The following is an 18,177-nucleotide window of genomic DNA, read 5'->3' as shown; positions in this document are numbered from 1 at the left end:
CTCAATGACCATCACCCAGTAGCACTTGCATCCACTGTGATGAAGTATTCTGAGTGGTTGGTCATGAAACATCCATTCCAATGTACCTACTGTCACAACAGGTCAAAAGCAGATGCCATTTCATGGGCTCTTCATTCGGTGAAGACACATACATCAGAACTTCATTGACTGCAGCTCTTGATTCAAACCTGTCAACCCCTCAAAACTAATCAATAAGTTTTAGGGCTTTGGCCTCAATACCCCTTTGTGCAATTGGATCCTCACTTACAGACTGGCAACAATACCTCCACAATCTCTATCACCACAAGGTATGCTTGGCCCTCAGCTCTACTCACTTTATACTTATAAGTGTCTGGCTAAACACTGCTTCAATGCCATATTTAAATTTGCTGACTGTTTGGCCAAATCAAAGGTAGTGACAAATCAGTGCGTAGGAGGGTGATGAAAATCTGGTTGAACAATAACCTGACACTCGACGTCAGCAAGACTGAGGAGCTGATATTGGCTAAGGAGGAGGAAACCAGAGGTTGACAAGCCAGCCCTCATTGGGGGATCAGAAGTAGAGGAGGTCAGCAACTTCAAATTCCTTGGCGATAACATATTAGAGGATCTATCTTGGGACCAGTACATCTCTAAGAAGGCACAACAGTTTCTCTACCCTTACTAGAAGCTTGCACATATTTGATACACCACCAACAAGTACTTTGACAGTGCAGAGTATCCTGATGGCCATGTATGGAAACACTAATGCCCAGGAACAGAAAAATCTACAGGAAGTGGTGGATATGGCTCAGTTCTCTCTACCATTGAGCACTCACAAGAAAACAGCATTCATGATCAAAGACCCCCCGCCAACACCATCCAGGCCATGCTTTCTTGTTGCTATCATCAGGCAGGAGGTACTGGAGCCCCAGGTCCCACCACCAACCATTAAGTTCCTGAACCAGCATGGATATCTTCACTAACTGATTCGATGACCTACAGACTCTATAGCTCATATTCTCAGTGTAATTTATTTTTTATTTGTACAATTTGTCTTTTGCACATTTGTCAGTCTTTTTTCATACATAATTTATCATAAATTCTATTGATTTTCTTTATTTTCCTGTGAGTGCCTGCAGGAAAATGAATCTCAGGGTAGTATCTGGTGGCATATGTATACTTCGATAATAAAGTTACTTTGACTTTATACTATGGAAATTGGAGGTCTGATAACAACAGGGTAGAAGCTGTCCTTCAACCTAGTTTAAGGTGAGAGGGGAGGTTTGAAGAAGATATGTGGATATTCAGCATGGCTCCATGCATGGTACGTCATGTCTAACCAATCTTAGTTTTTTGTGGAAGTTACCTGGAAAGTGGATGAAGGTAAGGCATTTGACAAGGTCCCGCATGAGAGGCTGGTCAACAAGGTTCAGTTGCTTGGTATTAAGGATGAGGTAGTAAATTGGATTAGACATTGGCTTTATGGGAGAAACCAGAGAGTGGTTGCCCTCTGACTGGAGGCCTGTGACTAGTGGAGTGCCACAGGAATTGTTGCTGGGTTCTTTTTGTTTGTCATCAATATCAATGATCTGGATGATAATGTGCTTAACTGGATCAGCAAATTTGCGGATGACACCAAGATTGAGAGTGTAGTGGACAGTGAGGAAGGCTATCAGCTTGCAGAGGGATCTGCATCAGCTGGAATTTAATGCAGACAAGAGTGAGGTGTCGATCTTCAGTAGGACCAACCAGGGTAGGCTGAACACAGTGAATGGTAGGGCACTGAGGAGTGTGGTAGAACAAAGGGATCTGGGAATACAGGTCATAATTTGTTGAAAGTGGTGTCACAGGTAGATGAGGTCGTAAAGAAAGCTTTTGGCACATTGTAATCAATGTATTGAGTACAGAAGATGGGATGTAATGTTGAAGTTGTAAAAGATGATGCTGAGGCCTAATTTGGAGTATTGTGTGCAGTTTTGGTCACCTACCTAGAGGAAAGATGTAACAAAGGTTGAAAGAGTGCAGAGAAAATTTACAAGGATGTTGCCGAGCAACAGTCAAAATGCTGGAGGAATTTAGCAAGCCAGGCAGCATTTATGGAAAAGAGTATAGTTGACATCTTGGGCTGAGACTCCTCATCAGAACTGGAGAATAAAGGATGGTGAGTCAGAGTTGGAAGGTGGGAGAGGAGGAAGAAACACAAGATGATAGGTGAAACTGGGAAGGATGAAGTAAAGAGCTGGGAAGTTGATTGGTGAAAAAGATACAAGGCTGGAGAAGGGGAAATCTGATAGGAGAGGACAGAAAGAAACAAAAGGGGGGAGAGCACCAGAGGGGGGTGATGGGCAGGCAAGGAGATAAGGTGAGAGAGGGAAATGGAGATGGGGAATGATGGAGTGTGTGGGGAGGAGGTGTGCCATTACCGAAAGTTTGAGAAATTGATGTTCATGCCATCAGATTGGAGGCTACCCAGATGGAATTTAAGGTGTTCCTCCTCCAGTCTGAGTGTGGCCTCATCGCAACAGTAGAGGAGGCCAAGGACCGATATGTTGGAATGGGAATGGGAAGTGGAGTTAAGATGGGTGGCCACTGGGAGATCATGCTTTTTCTGGTGGATAGAACAGTGCTTGTCGAAGCAGTTTTCCACTGTACGTCAGGTCTCACCAATATAAAAGAGGCCACACCGGGAACAATGGATACAGTTGATAACCCCAACAGACTCATGGGTGAAGTATCACCTCACCCGGAAGAACTGTTTGGGGCCCTGAATAATAGTGAGGGAGGGGGTGTAGCTTGCTAGGTTATGAACCAGGAGGGAGATCAGTGGGGAGGAACAAATGGACAAGGCAGTTGCATAGGGAGTAATCCCTGCGGAAAGCAGAAGTGGGGGGGGGTGCGGGGGTGGAGGGAAAGATGTGCTTGGTGGTAGGATCCCACTGAAGATGGCAGTGTAGCGTAGGAAAAGTAGAGGAGTGACACCAAGTCTGATTCACAAAATGTTGCTAGAGGAACTCAGTAGGTCAGGCAGCAGTTGTGTAAAAACAGTCAACATTTTGGGCCGAGACACTTCTTCAGGACTGGGAAGGTGCCAAAATATAAAGGTGGGGGAGGAGCATAGCTAGAAGGTGATAGTTGAAGGTAAAAGGCCGGAGAAGGAATCTGATAGGAGAGGAGAGTGGACCATAAGCAAAAGGAAAGGGGGAGGTGATCGGCAGATGAGAAGAGGTAAGAGTGGGGAAGCAGAGGAATTTTTTTTTACCGTAAGGAGAAATCAATATTCATGCCATTAGGTTGGAGGCTATCCAGGTGAAATATAAGGTGTTGCTCCTCCACGCTGACATGGCCTCATCTTGACACAAGAAGCCAAGGACTGACATATGGGAATGGGAATTAAAATGTTGGGCCATTGGGCAGTTCCATTTTAAAAAGCAGAGCAGAAATGCTTGACGAAGTGGTCCCCCAATTTACGATGGATCTCACCAATGTAGGGGAGGTCACATCGGGACCACTGGGCACAATAGACGATTCCAGCAGATTTGAAGGTGAAGTTTTGCCTCACCTGGAGGAACTGTTTGGGACCCAGCAAATTCACAGGTAAAGTGTTGCCTCACCTGGACTCTATTCCCCACTCTGGCTTCTTCTTCACCTGCCTATGACCTCCCCTGGTAACCAACCTTCCCTACCTTCCATTAGATTCCTTCATCCCCAGCTGGCTTCACCTATCACCTAGCTACCCTTCTTTTCCAGTCCTGATGAGAAGTCTCGGCCTGAAAAATTGACTATTTATTTCCATAGATGCTGTCTGACCTGCTGAGTTCTTCCTGCATTTTGTGTGTGTTGCTCTGGACTTCCAGCATCTGTAGAATTTCTTGTGTTTGTACCAGTCAAAGGGATTAGATCGGCACAGATGTCCCATTTCTGTGCGGTACCACTCTCTGCCCTGATGAAGGATCTAGGACCTGGAACATTTAACTGTCTGTCTCCACAGAGACTGCCGGTTTGTTGTGTTTTCAGATTTCTGACAGCACACGATCTAGTGTTATTTTCCAATTGTCCTGTGGTGCAGAGACATGTCCCTGAACTTCCTTGCGGAAAGTCGGTGAGTACAGGTGGGAACTGGGGTGAAGGGACTCAGAATAGGACGAATGATTTAAAACAAAAGCAAAGTTAGAGTGCACTCACACTGTCAGGAAGGACAGGCAGATGATGGGACAAAATTGCAGCCAGCAGGGTGAGTATCAGTGCATTAGGGATGCAGAATCAAAAAGAGTAGCAAAGTGTATCTCAATGCCGGGAGTATAAGAAATAAGGTGAATGCTGTAGAAAGGGTGTGTCGAAAGGGCAATGTTATAGTCATGGGAGATTATAACATGCAGGTCGATTCAGAAAATAGGGTTGGTAATGGATCTCGAGTGATTTGTTGAACGCCTACGAGATGGCTTTTAAGAGCAGTTTGTCTTTGGGGATCAGCTATATTAGGATAGGGTGATTAGGGAGCTTAAGGTAAAATAACCCCTAGGAGACAGTATGATTGTGTTCAACTTGAAATTTGATAGTGAGAAAGTAGTCTGATGTAGCAGTATTTCAGTGGAGTGAAGGAAATTGCAGTGGTATGAGAGAGGAGTTGGCCAAAGTAAATTGGAAGGAGGTGCTGGCAGGAATGACAGCAGAGCAACAATGGCCTGAATTTCTGGGGGAAATGAGGAAGGTACAGGACAGATGTATCCCAAAAACAAAGAAATACTCAAATGGCAAAATAGTACACCCGTAGCTGACAAGGAAAGTCAAAGCTAATGTAAAAGCAAAAGAGAGAGCATACAACATAACAAAAATCAGTGGGAAGACAGAGGATTGGGAAGCTTTAAACTCTACAGAGAGCAACTGAAAGAATCATTAGGAAGGAAAAGAAAAGTGAAAGCAAGCTAGCAAACATCAAAGTGGATAGTAAGAGCTTTTTCAAGTACGTGAAAAAATAAGAGATGAGAGTGGATATAGGACCGCTAGAAAATGAGGTTGGAGAAACAATAACAAGGGACAAGGAGTTGGCAGGATGAAAATGAGTATTTTGCATCAGTCTCCACTCTGGAAGACACTAGTGTGGTGGATATTGAAGGGTGCCAGGGAAGAGAAGTGAGTGCAGTTAATATTACAAGGGTGCTCAAATATCCAAGGTATTGGGCGAGATGAAGTGGATTGTAGGGTTCTGAAAGAGATAGCGGTAATGATGTTTCAAAAATCATTGCACTCCGATATGGTGCCAGAGGACTGGAAAATTACAAATGTGACTCCACTCTTCAAGAAAGGAGGAAGGTAGCAGAAAGGAAATTATAGCCTCATTATCCTGACCTCAGTGGTTGGTAAGATGTTGGAGTCAATTATTATGGATGAGGTTATGGAGTATTTGGTGACACAGGACTAGATAGGACAAAGTCAGCAGGTTTCCTCAAGGAAAAATATTGCCTGATGAACCTGTTCTTTGTGGAGATTACAAGTAGGATAGATAAAGGGGATGCGGTGGATGTTGTATATTTGGACTTTCAGAAGGCCTTTGACAAGGTGCCACACATGAGGCTGCTTACCAAGTTAAGAGCCCATGGTATTACAGGAAGTTTACTGGCATGGTTAGAGCATTGGCTGATTGGTAGGAGGCAGCGAGTGGGAATAAAAGAATCCTTTTCTGGTTGGCTGCCAGTGAGTATTGGTGTTGGGACTTTTTTTAAGCTGTATATCAATCATTTATATGGCTTTGTAATGGAGGTAGTCACAGCCATTAGGTTAGCTGCCACAAATTTGGTCTGTGGTCAGGGACAAGAGGGTGTGACTGCGAGTGAGGCAGTAGTGGGATCCATGAGACAATACTGGAGGAGCCCCAGTCCTTTAGCTTGTCCAGCAGGTCTGAGGTTCTGAGGTCACCCTGTGTGGATGAGAATCGGGGCTGCAGGAAGGATGGGCAACCTAACTGTGGCACTGTAGTTCAGGGGAGCCATTCAAGAGAGGGGAGAGAAGAGAAATATAGTGGTAATTGGGGATAGTATGGTCAGGGGAATAGACAAGAGTTCTGTGTCGTGAGGATAGAGCATTCCGAAGGCTATGTTACCTGTCTGGTTCCCGGAGTCTGGACATCCTACCTGACCTGCAGTGGGGGGGGGGGAGAGATCCAGTTGTCATGGTCCATGTGGGGACCAACGACACAAGTAGACTGAGGAAAGGGGTTCTACTGAGGGAATTTGAGCAGCTAGAGACTAAATTAAAAAGCAGAACCAAAAAGGTAGTACTCTCTGGATTACTACCTGAACTACGTGCAAATTGGCACAGGGTCAGGAAGGTTAGAGAGTTAAATGCGTGGCTCAAAGATTGTTGTGGGAGAGGTGGGTTTGAATTCATGGGAAATTGGCACTAGTACTGGGGAACGAGGGAGCTGCACCATTTTGGGACGGGCTTCACCTGAACTGTGATGGGACCTGGATCATGGCAAATTGCATAACTGGGCTGTGGATAGGGCTTTAAACTAAATAGTAGCGGGGTGGGTTCAACAGATTGGAGAAGTATGGATAAAGTAAAAAAGAAAAGTGTGGATAAAGATAAAGCAAAAGCAAAAGATAAAAGGAAAAGTAAGAGTGGAGTGAGGAAAAGTCAAGTGCAAAAGAATAAAAGATTACAAGATTTTAAAGGCACAATGAGTGTAAGGCAACTTTATCTGACTGCCCGTAATATTCGAAACAAGGCCAGTAAACTTGTGGCACAAATCAGTACAAAAAGGGGTATGATTTACTGGCCATTACAGAGTCGTGGTTGCAGGGTGGAGAGGACTGAGAAATAGGGAAGGATAGGCAGGAAGATAAGGGAGGTGGGGTAGCGCTGTTAATTAAAGATGAGGTCAGAGGCGATATAAGATCTAAGGAGCAGAATGTTGAGTCCATTTGGGTGGAGATTAGGAATAGTAAAGGGAAAAAAATCACTGATGGGTGTTGTCTATCAGTCACCAAATAATAGCATTGCAGTGGCACAGGCAGGAATGGGAGAAATGTCTGAGGCATGTAAGAATAGAACAGCAGCTACCTTGAGAGACTTGAACTTGCACATAGGTTGGGTGAATGAAGTTGGTCGAGACAGTCTTGAGGAGGACTTCATAGAGTGCATCCTGATGGCTTTCCTGAACAGCATGTTACTGAACCTACAAGGGAATGTGCTATCTTAGGTCTGGTCCTGTGCAATGAGATAGGTAAAATTAGCAATCTGGTAGATAGGGACCCTCTTGGAAAAAGTGATCATGGTATGATTAAGTTTCTCATGCAAATTGAAGGTGCAATGAAGAAGTAGAAGAAGAATTAGGCAAACAACAGGAATTCTGCAGATGCTGGAAATTCAAGCAACACACATCAAAGTCGCTGGTGAACGCAGCAGGCCAGGCAGCATCTCTAGGAAGAGGTACAGTGGACGTTTCAGGCCGAGACCCTTCATCAGGGCTAGTGATGTAGTCCAAGGGAAGGGCAAGTGCCAATACGGCTTGGCACCAGTGTCGTTGCAGAGTGAAGTTGTAAACAACATCAAACTGCCTTAGGGACCCTGGCTCCGGATTTCTTCCTCGGGGTTTACTCCCGAAGCCTTTCCCATGGGTGGGTATGGCCACAAGGCAGCTGAGATTTAAAGTCAGAGTTTTCTTTCTCCAGGATGCAGTAGTTCGATCTAAAACCAGTGTATTATGCCTAAACAACGGAGACTACAATGGAATGAGGGAGGATTTGGCTAATGTAGACTGCAAACACAGGCTATATGTTGGGACGGTTGAGGAACAGTAGAAGAGATTTTTCACGGTGCTCAACAAAAGTATATTCCAGTTAAAAGCAAGGACAGGAAGGGTGGGGAGAGCCAGCCTTGGATAACCAAGGAAATAAATCAAGGCATTAAACTAAAAGATTATGCATACAAAGTCGCCAAGAGTATTGAGAAACTGAAAGATTGGGAAAACTTTAAAGAGCAACAAAGAACCACTAAGCAAGCAATAAAGAAAGGGAAGATTGATTATGAAAATAAACTAGCACAAACATAAAAATGAATAGTAATAGGTTTTATCATATAAAGCAGAAAACGGTGGCTGAAGTGAATTTGCGTCCCTTGGAGGACGAGAAGGGGGAGTTGATATTGGGTAATGAGGAAATGGCTGAGGTTGTGAATGACTATTTTGTGTCAGTCTTCATGGTGAAGAACACATCTAACATGCCAAAGAGAGATTATATGGATGTGATGGGAGATGAGGATCTCAATACACTAGCTATCACTAAAGAGGTACTGATGAGGAAACTTGTGGGCCTGAAGATAGACAAGTCCCCTGGTCCTGATGGACCCCAGGGTACCGCACATCTGTAGTTGGGAAACTGCTTGCAGCTATCATTAAAGAAGAAATAGCGAGGCATCTGGAAAGAAATGGATCCATCAGGTAGACGAAGCATGGGTTCAGCAAAGGCAGGTCCTGTTTGACAAACTTACTGGAGATCTTTGAGGATATAACGAGCACAGTGGATAGAGGGGAGCAGATGGGCATTATTTACTTGGATTTCCAGAAGGCGTTCCATAAGGTGATGTATAAAGGACTTATCTATAAGGATGCATTGAGTTGGGTGTGATGCATTAGCATGGATAGAGGATTGGTTAACCAATAGAGAGCAGAGAGTTTGGATACATGGTTGTTTCTCTGGTTGGCAATCAGTGGTGAGCGGTGTGCTGTAGGTGTTGGTGCTGGGCCCACAACTGTTCACGATATACATTAACGATCTGGAAGGGGGGGGCAGAGTGTAGTGTATCTAAGTTTGTTGATGATACTAAATTGAGTGGAAAAGCAAATTGTGCAGAAGATACGGAGTGTTTGTAAAGAGATAGGTTAAGAGAGTGGCAAAGGTCTGGTAGATGGAGTACAACGTTGGTAAATGTGAGGTCATCCACTTTGAAAGGAAAAATGAAAGAGCAGATTATGAAAGAGCATGCTGTTGCGTAGATAGTCTTGGGAGTGCTTGTGGATGAATCACAAAGGGCTGGTTTGCAGGTGCAGCAGGCTATCGAGAAGGCAAATGGGATGTTGGCCTTCATTGCTAGAGGGATTGAATTTAAGAGCAGGGAGGTTATGCTGCAACTGTACAGGGTACTGGTGAGGCCGCACCTGGAGTACTGCATGCAGTTCTGGTCTCCATACTTGAGGAAGGATATACTGGCTTTGGAGATGGTGCAGTGGAGGTTCACCCGGTTGATTCCAGAGATGAGGGGGTGAGACTATGAGGAGAGATTGAGTCAGCTGGGACTGTACTCGCTGGAATTCAGAAGAATGAGAGGAGTTAGACCATAAGACAAAGGAGAAGAAGTCGGCCATTCGGCCCATCGAGTCTACTCCACCATTTTATCATGGGCTGATCCAATCTCCCATTTAGTCCCACCTCCCCGCCTTCTCACCATAACCCTGGCTACTCAGATACCTATCAATCTCTGCCTTAAGTACATCCAATGACTTCACCTCCATTGCCGCCCGTGGCAACATATTCCACAGATTTACCACCCTCTGGCTGAAAAAAATTCTTCGCATCTCCATTCTGAATGGGCGCCCTTCAATCCTTAAGTCATGCCCTCTCATACTAGACTCCCCCACCATGGGAAACAACTTTGTCACATCCACTCTATCCATTCCTTTCAACATTCGAAATGTTTCTATGAGGTCCCCCCTCATTCTTCTAAACTCCAAGGAATACAGTCCAAGAGCAGTCAAACGTTCCTCATAATTTAACCCTCTCATTCCCAGAATCATTCTAGTGAATCTTCTCTGAACCTCTCCAACGTCAGTACATCCTTTCTTAAATAAGGAGCCCAAAACTGCACACAGTACTCCAAGTAAGGTCTTACCAGTGCCTTATAGAACCTTAATATCACATCCCTGCTCTATACTCTATTCCTCTAGAAATGAATGCCAACATTGCATTCGCCTTCTTCACCACCGACTCAACCTGGAGGTTAACCTTAAGGGTACCCTGCACGAGGACTCCCAAGTCCCGTTGCATCTCAGAACTTTGAATTCTCTCCCCATTTAATTAATAGGCTGCCCATTTATTTCTTCTACCAAAGTGCATAACCATACACTTTCCAACATTGTATTTCATTTGCCACTTCTTTGCCCATTCTTCCAATCTATCCAAGTCTCTCTGCAGATTCTCTGTTTCCTCAGCACTACCAGCCTCTCCATCTATCTTTGTATCATCAGCAAACTTAGCCACAAAGCCATCTATTCCATAATCCAAATCATTGATGTACAATGTAAAAAGAAGTGGCCCCAACACGGACCCCTGTGGAACACCACTGGTATTCCCATTCTCTGTTTCCTGCCAATCGGCCAATGCTCTATCCATGTATGTAACTTTCCCGTAATTCCATGGGCTCTTAACTTGTTTAGCAGCCTCATGTGCAGCACCTTGTCAAAGGCCTTCTGAAAATCCAAATATACAACATCCACTGCATCTCCCTTGTCTAGCCAACTTGTAATTTCCTCAAAAAATTGCAATAGGTTTGTCAGGCAGGATTTTCCTTCAAGGAAACCATGCTGAGTTCTGCCTTTCTTGTCATATGCCTCCAGGTACTCCGTAACCTCATCCTTGACAATCGACTCTAACAACTTCCCAACCACTGATGTCAAGCTAACAGGTCTATAATTTCCTTTTTGCTTCCTTGCCCCCTTCTTAAATAACAGAGTGACATTTGCAATCTTCCAGTCCTCCGGAACCATGCCAGAATCTATTGACTTTTGAAAGATCATCGCTAATGCCTCTGCAATCTCCACAGCTACTTCCTTCAGAACACGAGGGTGCATTCCATCTGGTCCGGGGGATTTATCTACACTTAGATTATTCAGCTTCCTGAGAACTTTCTCTGTTGTAATTGTCACTGCGCTCACTGACACCCTGACACCCTTGAGTGTCCGGTATACTGCTGATGTCTTCCTCAGTGAAGACAGATGCAAAATATTCGTTCAGTTCCTCTGCCATCTCCTTATCTCCCATTACAATTTCTCCAGCATCATTTTCTATCGGTCCTATATCTACTCTCACCTGTCTTTTACTCTTTATATACTTGAAAAAGCTTTTAGTATCCCCTTTGATATTATTTGCTAGCTTCCTCTCATAGTTCATCTTTTCCCTTTTAATGACCTTCTTAGCTTCCTTTTGTAAGCTTTTAAAAACTTCCCAATCCTCTGTCTTCCCACTAATTTTTGCTTACTTGTATGCCCTCTTCCTTTGCTTTAACTTTGGCTTTGACTTGCATCATGGTTGCATCCTTTTTCCATTTGAAAATTTCTTCTTTTTTGGAATATATCTGTCTTGCACCTTCCTCACTTCTGGCATAAACTCCAGCCACCGCTGCTCTGCTGTCTTTCCTACCAGTGTCCCTTTCCAGTCAACTTTGGCCAGTTCCTCTCTCATGCCACTGTAATTTCCTTTACTCCACTGAAATACCGACACATCAGATTTCGGCTTCCCTTTCTCAAATTTCACAGTGAACTCAATCATGTTATGATCACTGCCTCCTAAGGGTTTCTTCACCTTAATCTCTCTAATTACCTCTGGTTCATTACACAGTACCCAGTCCAGTACAGCCGATCCCCTAGTGGGCTCAACAACAAGCTAAAAAGCCATCTCGCAGAACATTCTACAAATTCTCTCTCTTGAGATCCAGTGCTGACCTGATTTTCCCAATCCACTGGCATGTTAAAATCCCCCACAATTATCATAACACTTCCTTTCTGACAAATCTTTTATATTTCCTGTTGTAATTTGTAGTCCACATCACTGCAGCTGTTTGGAGGCCTATAAATAACTGCCATCAGGGTCCTTTTACCCCTGCTATTTCTTAGCTCAACCCATAAAGATTCTTCACCTTCCGATCCTATGTCACCTCTTTCTAATGATTTAATATCATTTCTTACCAATAAAGCCACGCCTCCCCCTCTGTCTACCTGTCTATCCTTCCGATACACCATGTATCCTTGTATGTTCAACTCCCAGAGACATGCATCCTTTAGCCATGTCTCACTGATGGCCACAATACCTGCCTATCTGTAGCTGTACGACAAGATCATCCACCTTATTCCTTTTAAATCTTTTTATTAATTATTATTGAAAATCAACAACAGAAAAAATTACATCAAAATAATCAAGATAACATACCCATATGTAGAGTAAAAGTTAAACTATCAGCCAGGCTGAGCAATATATCAATAATAATCAAAAAACAAAGTATTAAGGTTTTTTTTATGGAAAAAAGGAAGGAAAGAAAAAAAAACCCTTACTAACTAAAACAGAGAAAACCCCTAATAACTAAAAAAAAGAAAAATAAACCCATTTGGAGCACAAACCCGGAGCGATGCGCCATACAAGCTTCCATTAAAAAAAAGACATCAAACTGCCAACCAAACCCACATACCCAAGCATCAGAGAAGGGCCATCTGTATTAACTCAAGTCAAATGGTAATAACGGGCAAAAGAACCCCACCTTTTCTCGAAGTCAAATTTGGGATCAAAAATTCGACTTCTAATTTTTTCCAAACTAAGACATAACATCACCTGAAAGAACCATTGTATCAAAGTGGGAGCAGAGACATCTTTCTATTTTAATAAAATAGCCCTTCTAGCCGGTGCAACAAATGCAATTACGTATTAGTCAGATATAGAAATACCGTGAGTATGTTGAGGAATTATACCAAACAAAACTGTCAATTTATTAGATTGTAAATTGATTTTTAAAGCTCTAGAGTTTGTAGAAAAAATAGATTTCCAAAATTGTTTCAATACAGAACACGACCAAATCATATGTGTCAATGTAGCTCTCTCAGTTTTGCATCTATCACACTGACTATTTACTTTAGGAAATATTTTAGACAATCTCTCCTTTGTCAAATAATAACGATGTACAATTTTAAATTGAATTAGAGAATGACTGGCACAAATCGAAGAGGAGTTAACCAGCTTCAATATTCACAGCCAATCCTCTGTTATCAAGGTCATATTAAGCTCTCTTTCCCAATCTTGCTTAATCTTAAGTAAAGGATAATTATCCTGTTGTAATAATAAATTATAAATTTTCCCAATAAAGCCTTTCACTAAAGAGTTCATTTTTAAAATAATGTCTAACAGGTCAGAGTCTTGTATATATGGAAAATTACTTAAATATTCTTGTAAGAAACGTCTGACCTGAAGATATTGCAAAAGATGTGAGTATGAGAGAGAGTATTTAGTTACTAATTTCTCAAAGGACATCAATCGACCATCCACCTTATTCCTTATGCTGCGTGCATTTAAGTATAACACCTTAAGACCAGTATTTGGTACTTTTTGCTTTGATTGCACTGCAACTCATCCCAATGGCTGCAAATTTGCCCCATCACCTGCCTGTCCCTCCTGACATCTTTACTGCTCACTATCTTAGATTTATTTCTATTTTCCCCCTCCTCTGCTCTATCATTCCGGTTCCCACTCCCCTGCCAAATTAGTTTAAACAAATTAGTTCTTATAGAAGCATATAACATTATGAAAGGGATAGATAAGATAGGGGCAGGAAAGTTGATTTTTGCATTGTTGGGGAACTAAGGGTTATGAGGAAAAGGCAGGAAGGTGGAGACGGGTCCATGGTCAAGTCAACCATGATCTTATTGAATGGTGGAGCAGGCTCAATGGGCCAGATGGCCGACTCCTGCTCCTATTTCTTATGTTTATATGTTCAGGTTTGCAGATGATAGGAAGACTGGTGGCAAGGCAGGTAACGTTGAGGAAACAGGTAGGCTTCAGAAGGACTTGGATTAGGAGAATGATTAAGAAAGTGGCAAATGAAATACAATGTTGGAAAATGGATGGTCATGCACTTTGGTAGAAGAAATAAATGTTCAGACTCTGCTAAACTGGAGAAAATCTGAAAATCTCAGATGCAAAGGCACTTGGGGGTCCTTGTGCAGAGCACCCCAAAGGTTAACTTGAGTCGTTGGTGAGGAAGGCAAATGTAATGTTAGCATTCATTTCAAGAGGTCTAGAATACAAGAGCAGGGATGTGTTGCTGAGGCGTTATAACAAACTGGTGAGGCCTATCCTTGAGTTTTGTGAACAGTTTTGGGATCCTCATCTAAGAAAAGATGTTCTGGCGTTGGAGAGGGTCCAGAGGAGGTTCATGAGGATGATTCCAGGAATGAAAGTGTTATCATACCAGAACGTTTGATGGCCCTGTGTCTGTACTTGCTGGAATTTAAAAGAATGAGGAGGAATCTCATAGAAACCTTTCTAATGTTGAAAGGCCTAGAGAGAGTAGATGTGGAAAGGATGTTTCCCATGGTGGGGGAGTCTAGGACAAGAGGGCACAGCCTCAGGATAGAGGGGTGTCCATTTAAATCAGAGATGCGAAGAAATTTCTTTAGCCAAAGGGTGGTAAATTTGTGATCACAGGCAGCGCTGGGTGCCAGGTCGTTGGGTGTATTTAAGGCAGAGATTGATAGGTTCGTGATTGGACATGGCATCAAAGGCTACGGGGAGTGGACTGAGGAAGGGAGAAACGGATCAGCGATGACTGAATGGCGAAGCAGACTCGATGGGCCAAATGGCCTAATTCTGGTCCTGCGGCCAAGGAGGTGGTTTTATTAGCGGTGTGTGATCCCGGGCCGAGCCGCGGGATGATCGACATGTAAACACCCCGGTGATGAAGACAGAAAACAAAGAGGCAGCGGAGTGGAGCGGCCGGCAAACGACGCGTGCGCAGTTGGTCCAGGCCCGCCAGATCCGGCCACAGTTCACGCCGCTCCTATTTGAGTGACGGCTGAGTAGGCGGGGTCTCGAAGAGCACATGCGCATTGACGTGTATCTGGAGGATTGCAGGCTGACCTGGGGTGGGGGGCGCTGTCGACGCATGCGCATTGCGGCGGGAGCCTGCAGCCATCTTCCGTGGCAGCCGAAGAGGTGGGGGAAGAGGAGCGGGCGGTAGCGGCGAGATCGTGGTAAGCGGAGCTCAGGCCTGTGAGCGAGCCCTCCTCTCCACTGCTTCTCTCGGCCTCGGCAGCGAACGCTGTCGCCGTTCTGTTTCCAGTTATAGGGCGGGTTCCCGCTCGCGTGGGATTGTGGGAGGCGCTACCACCATTGCTCCTCTTCCCAGAGGATGTTAAACGTTTCCCTCAGGATTAAATTCTGCACATAATAAGACCATAAGATGAAGGAACAGAATTGGCTCGGTCATATCATCATGGCTGATATATTACCCCTCTCAACCCCATTTTTCTGCCTTCTACCCGTAACCTTTGATGCCTTTACTAATCATAAACCTATGAACTTCCACTAAACCTATACACCCATGTCTTGCCCTCTCCACAGATTCACCACCTTCTGGCTAAAGAAATTCCTTCTCATCTCTGTTCTAAATGTACGCCTCTCTATTATGAGGTTGTGTTCTCTGGATCTAGACTCTCCCACCTCAGGAAACGTCTCCACATCCAGTCTGTCAAGGCCTTTCATTGATAGGTTCCCCTAATTCTTCTAAACTCCAGCAACCTTTCAAATGTTCCTCATAAATTAACCCTTTTATTCCCAGGATCAATCTCGTGAACCTCCTCTGGACCCTTTCCAATGTCAGCATGTCTTTTTTCTTAGATAAGGGGCCAGAAACTGCTCACAATACTCCAAGTGCAGTCTGACCAGTGCCTTAGAAAGTCTCAGCATTATGTCCTTGCTTTTATATTGTAGTCCTCTCGAAGTGAATGCTAACATTGCATTTGCCTTCCTCACCACCGACTCAACCTGCAAGTTAACCCTTAGGGAATCCTACACAAGGACTCCCAAGTCCCTTTGCACCTCTGATTTCTGAATGTGCTTCCCGTTTAGAAAGTAAGCTACATCTTTATCCCATCTACCAAAGTGCATGGCTATCTGCTTCACTACATTATATTCTATTTGACAGCTCTTGCCCATTCTCCCAATCTGTGCAAGTGCAGACTCCCTTGTAGTGTTTAGTCCCTACACACGACATCCACTGCACTACCCTTTTCCCTTGCACTTACACAGGGATGGAGCCGGCGGAGGGACCTGTGGGCAATGGCAGCAGTGACAGGAGCGGCAGCTACCGGTGTTCACTCTGTGGTAAGCTCTTCCGGTGGGCCTGTGTGTTGGAGTCGCACCAGCGCTATCATCGGGGCGAGCGACCCTTCGAGTGCGACATCTGCGGAAAGGCCTTTGTCACCTCCAGCAACCTGACCGACCACCGGCGGGTCCACAGCGGCGCCAAGCCCTTTGGCTGCCCTGTCTGCGGCAAGAGCTTCGTCTCGTCCAGCAACCTCATTGCCCATCGGCGCACCCACACTGGAGAGCGGCCCTACAAATGCACCATATGTGGCAAAGGTTTTGCTGCCTCGCCCAACCTGGCCGTGCACCAGCGTACACACACTGGCGAGCGGCCCTACGGCTGTCGGCTGTGCGGCCGTGCCTTTGCCGAGGCAGGCAAGCTCTCAAGGCACCAGCTGATCCATGGTGGTGGCGAGCGTCCCCACCGCTGTCCCGAGTGCGGCCGCGGCTTTCTCGAGTCAGGCAAGCTAGCGCAGCACCGGCGTACGCACACCGGCGAGCGGCCCTTCCGCTGCAGCGCCTGCGGCAAGGGCTTCATTGCTGCCGGAAACCTGGCCGCCCACCAGCGCACCCACACCGGCGAGCGGCCCTTCCGCTGCTCTCTCTGCGGCAAGGGCTTCGTCACCTCCAGCAATCTGGCCGCCCACCAGCGCACCCACACCGGCGAGCGGCCCTTCCGCTGCCCCCTCTGTGACCGCGGTTTTGTGGAGTCGGGCAAGCTGTCGCGGCACTTGCGGATCCATACCGGCGAGAAGCCATTCCAGTGTGGCGCCTGCGGCAAGTGCTTCACCCGCGCAGTCTCGTTGCGCGCCCACCAGCGGCTCCACTCCAGCCCCTCAGATGGCCTCTGAGTGTTGCCGGCACGCTGGGGACCTGTGCAGACTGCAGACTGCAACGCCGGGGCCCTGGGACCCTCTGCTATTTTGCGGCCGTATGGAGAATGTGTCTGGTGCAACTCTGTGGCCTTTCGGAGACTGTGACTGGCAGAATTGTGCAGATGTTTCGACACTGATCTCTGCAGCCATTTGGAGGGTGATGAGGCGGATGCTGTGCTCATAGACTAACCCCTCCCAGGGAAATAGAGAATGTTCCTGGGACACCACGAGATTTTTATTAATAGTGGTGGGAATTGATAGCGAGAGACGTTGTAATGTTGATGCCGATGAATGCTGCAAAACACATAAACAGTGTGGGATTCTGTTATGTTTACAGGGATAGTGTGTTAATATTTACAGAGGGTCTCCCGGGGTGTGTGTTAATATTTACAGAGGGTCTCCCGGGGTGTGTGTTAATATTTACAGAGGGTCTCCCGGGGTGTGTGTTAATATTTACAGAGGGTCTCCCGGGGTGTGTGTTAATATTTACAGAGGGTCTCCCGGGGTGTGTGTTAATATTTACAGGGGGTCTCCCGGGTTGTGTGTTAATATTTACAGGGGGTCCCGGGGTGTGTGTTAATATTTACCGAGGGTCTCCAGGGAGTGTGTTAATATTTAGAGAGGGTCTCCCGGGGAGTGTGTTAATATTTACAGAGAGGTCCCGGGGTGTGTGTTAATATTTACAGAGGGTCTCCCGGGGTGTGTGTTAATATTTACAGAGGGTCTCCCGGGGTGTGTGTTAATATTTACAGAGGGTCTCCTGGGGAGTGTGTTAATATTTACAGGGAGTCCCCGGGGAGATTGTTAATATTGACAGGGGATACTGGGGAGTGTGTTAATATTTACAGGGGGTCTCCCGGGGAGTGTGTTAATATTTACAGAGGGTCTCCCGGGGTGTGTGGTAATATTTACAGAGGGTCTCCCGGGGAGTGTGTTAATATTTACAGGGAGTCCCTGGGGAGAGAGTGTTAATATTTACAGAGGGGCCCCGGGGAGTGTGTTAATATTTACAGGGGGTGGGGGTCCCTGGGGTATGTGTTAATATTTTGGGGAGTGTATTAATAGTTACAGAGGGTTCCCAGGGAGAGTGTTAATATTTACAGGGGCTCACTGGGGAGTCTGATTTGTACAGCTGCACTCTGAACAAAGACGTTTCAATAAACTGAGTCTGCCCATAAATCTGAGATATTTTAAACTTTATT

At 45.3% G+C, this 18,177-nt stretch overlaps 1 protein-coding gene across 1 annotated transcript; it reads left to right on the top strand.

Annotated features, from left to right (window-relative positions):
* Positions 1-14,918: 14,918 nt before the first annotated feature.
* Positions 14,919-18,132, top strand: LOC140189952 (uncharacterized). The gene is made up of 2 exons (XM_072246327.1): positions 14,919-14,986; positions 16,044-18,132. Exon 2 carries the CDS (start codon positions 16,046-16,048, stop codon positions 16,949-16,951), a length of 906 nt encoding a protein of 301 aa, XP_072102428.1. The 5' UTR covers positions 14,919-14,986; positions 16,044-16,045; the 3' UTR covers positions 16,952-18,132.
* Positions 18,133-18,177: the final 45 nt, after the last annotated feature.

The sequence above is a fragment of the Mobula birostris genome, chromosome 29, assembly GCF_030028105.1.
Source record: "Mobula birostris isolate sMobBir1 chromosome 29, sMobBir1.hap1, whole genome shotgun sequence".
NCBI lineage: Eukaryota > Metazoa > Chordata > Chondrichthyes > Myliobatiformes > Myliobatidae > Mobula > Mobula birostris.
This window is presented reverse-complemented; position numbering and strand designations above follow the sequence as displayed.

What these genes read in the sequence shown, in the direction of transcription:
- LOC140189952 (XM_072246327.1), top strand. Translation starts at nt 16,046, where the DNA reads ATGGAGCCGGCGGAGGGACCTGTGGGCAATGGCAGCAGTGACAGGAGC.